The 2713-nt window shown below is 32.4% G+C and overlaps 1 protein-coding gene across 1 annotated transcript; it reads right to left on the reverse strand.

Moving 5' to 3' along the window:
- Positions 1-619: 619 nt before the first annotated feature.
- Positions 620-2260, reverse strand: LOC124830061 (uncharacterized). Its single transcript, XM_047303679.2, has 2 exons — positions 1352-2260; positions 620-1101 (listed from the first exon to the last, which is right to left on the reverse strand). Exons 1-2 carry the CDS (start codon positions 2075-2077, stop codon positions 982-984), a joined length of 846 nt encoding a protein of 281 aa, XP_047159635.1. The 5' UTR covers positions 2078-2260; the 3' UTR covers positions 620-981.
- Positions 2261-2713: the final 453 nt, after the last annotated feature.

A 2713-nucleotide genomic window follows, 5' to 3' on the forward strand; every position in this document is an offset into this window, starting at 1 on the left:
TTTTTAATGATCTCCTTTATTTGTATTCAATAAAATAAATAATACAAATGTCATTAGACTATAATTAAAATTATAAATGTATATTTCTAATTTTTATTAACAATATAATTCATATTAATAAATTATTAATATTTACAAAAAATATATTTAAAAAAATTAAATTTAAGTTATAATTATTATCAAAGTATATTTTAAAATTCGTTTCATTAATTTAAATCTATTTATTCAAGTTTTGAGTATTTATTGCAGTTAACAAAAATATTCATAGACTCTTTTAAGTACTATAATTTAACTTTAAATTTAAATTTTTTCTAAGATCGAGTTCTAACTTATTTACGCGATCTAAGATATTGCTCGGAATTGGCTCTTCCAACTAAATTTTAATAAAGAACATTAAAATATTATCTGTCATAAAAGCTGTTCTAAATAAATATACATGATTCTATATTCGTTACATTCTTTCTATGAATTTTTTTTTTGCATATAATTATATAAGTTCAACGTTAATCTATATTGTATCAAACAATGCCTGTATTTAAAGTTGGAATATTAAAAGAGCATATAATAAAAACAAAAAGAAGGAAGTTTGTTGTGGCATTAACAATGGTGATAGAGTTGCTTGAAAGAAAAGAAATGTTTTCTAATGACTTCACTTTATTTCCCAAAAGTTTATAATTGCTGTCACTCTTAGTTCTGCCTACTTGTGCCAAGATTTGTACCAACATGCCTAAAGTTTCTATACTTATTCTTACTCTATCCCACTTTAATTCAACCAATTATTTCACTACTTTAGCCAACCTTCAAAATCAAACAGATAATATTAATGTAATCTGTAGCTTAATTTACCAGCACCAAACCTACTTATTTTATTTACATAGAAGAAAAAAGCTATATGATAGATCTTGAACAGAAGATTTTGGCCACTTCTTCCATGTCGTTGACTCATGGTAGTATCTCAAACTTCCTAAATCAATGCCTAAATCAAACACCATCACAGAAACCACCGCAAGTTATGCGAGCTCTGCATAGAGGAAGACCGCTCATTGCTGAAAATGCTGCTTCATTCAACTTGGTTGCATGCTCAACCATCTGCTTAATCCTCTGCAATCACAATTAAGGGTCATTTCAACACTTCAATATTCAAATACACTTTTCAATAAGTGTAAAACTGCATACTTTGCATAAGTCAACAGAGACACAGTCTTCACCCTACCCCACCATTTCATCAAAATGTTAGGAAAAAAATGACTCTTGAATCACAATCCTATACTAAAATATGCATAAGAACTGTTCCTATTTTGTTTTCATTTGTAAATCATATTAAACCCCCAGAAAAGAGACATTTGCTGACCTTGTCATCAGTGTAGATCTGGAATCGAATCTTCTGATCCTGGTGGAACTTGTTCTTTTGGTTGCTGCCAAAGATCAGAACACAGATTGTGGCAGCAGCAACCCCAAATGAACAGATAGCTCCAACACCATTCATGCTCCACTTCCAAAAGTTAAAACCATCACCAGAGTCCTCCACTTCATTGCTAGAGTCCATAAGAGTCACATCTCTATCAATCTTCATTCTGGGCATCTCCTGTGCCTCACTACCGATCCCCTCAAATTTCAAACCACCCATGTCAGGTTTAAGGAACAATCCTATACCAATAGACTTTGGGGACTCAATTTCCCTGAATTTTGACAAAATATGTGGTAAAGTGTCTTTATCAGCTTCCAAAACCACTCCTTTGATTTTCTCAGCGGCAATAGGTGATGATGGCACAAGAGTGACCTCAACATGTTCCTTTGTGGTTTCTTCCACTAACCCTTCATCTGGGGCCTCCCCAATTCTTGATTCCAATCGAATTGGAATATGGACAGGCTCTTGGGAAACCCTCACATGAAAATTCCTTGATTCCTCGGAGGTTTTCTTGAATTTTGGTGAGGTGCAGAAGTAATAGTCATCCACATCAAAAACACTTTTTGAATCCAAGTTTCTTTTCCCCAAAAAGACCTGCTTCTCAACACAATCTTCGTTGAGATCAAAAAGACTGTCATCAGAAAGAACTACCCAGTCATTGGCGTCCATCTTCACCCCAGATGAAGGAGTATTCAAAGGGAAAATTGGATTATATAAGAAAAAAAGAAGGGAAAACAAAATGGGATTTTTAAAATTGGATGTTGATTTGTTGAATCAAAGAAGGTGGCTTTTGTGGAGTTTTGCGTGGAATCTCATCAGTAGAAGCACACAAGAGTAAGCGCTCAGGGTGTCTTGTTCCTCTTAAATATAAAGGGTGAGCTCACAAGCTATTTACACATGAATAGAGTGTATGTTTATTCATCTTGAAAATGACAATTTTTAAAATGGTGCAGTGGCCCCACAAGAAGATTAGCCACTACGCTAGGAATTAGGATTCTTCTCTTTGTATCTTTCTTTTAAGTTTTTCTATTGGTAACAGAATTGTTAAATGGTTAAGTACGACTGTTAAGCTGTTAACTTTGGATAAAGGAGAATTTTGAACGTTAAGGACACAAGATAAATAAGTAATGACATGTATTTTTGAGAAAAAAAATAAAATAATAAAAGGGTATTTTTTTTGTTACACGATATTAAGATTAACCTAACCAAAAAAGATTCTTTTTAATTATGTTATTATTAGTGACTTGTTAGGGAGAAGTTGGTTTTCTTCTTTCCTTATTTTTCTCTTAGAGAAAAGAAGAGATT

The sequence above is a fragment of the Vigna umbellata genome, chromosome 5 (assembly GCF_029865625.1).
Source record: "Vigna umbellata cultivar VRB3 chromosome 5, Vumbellata_1.0, whole genome shotgun sequence".
NCBI classification, from domain to species: domain Eukaryota; kingdom Viridiplantae; phylum Streptophyta; class Magnoliopsida; order Fabales; family Fabaceae; genus Vigna; species Vigna umbellata.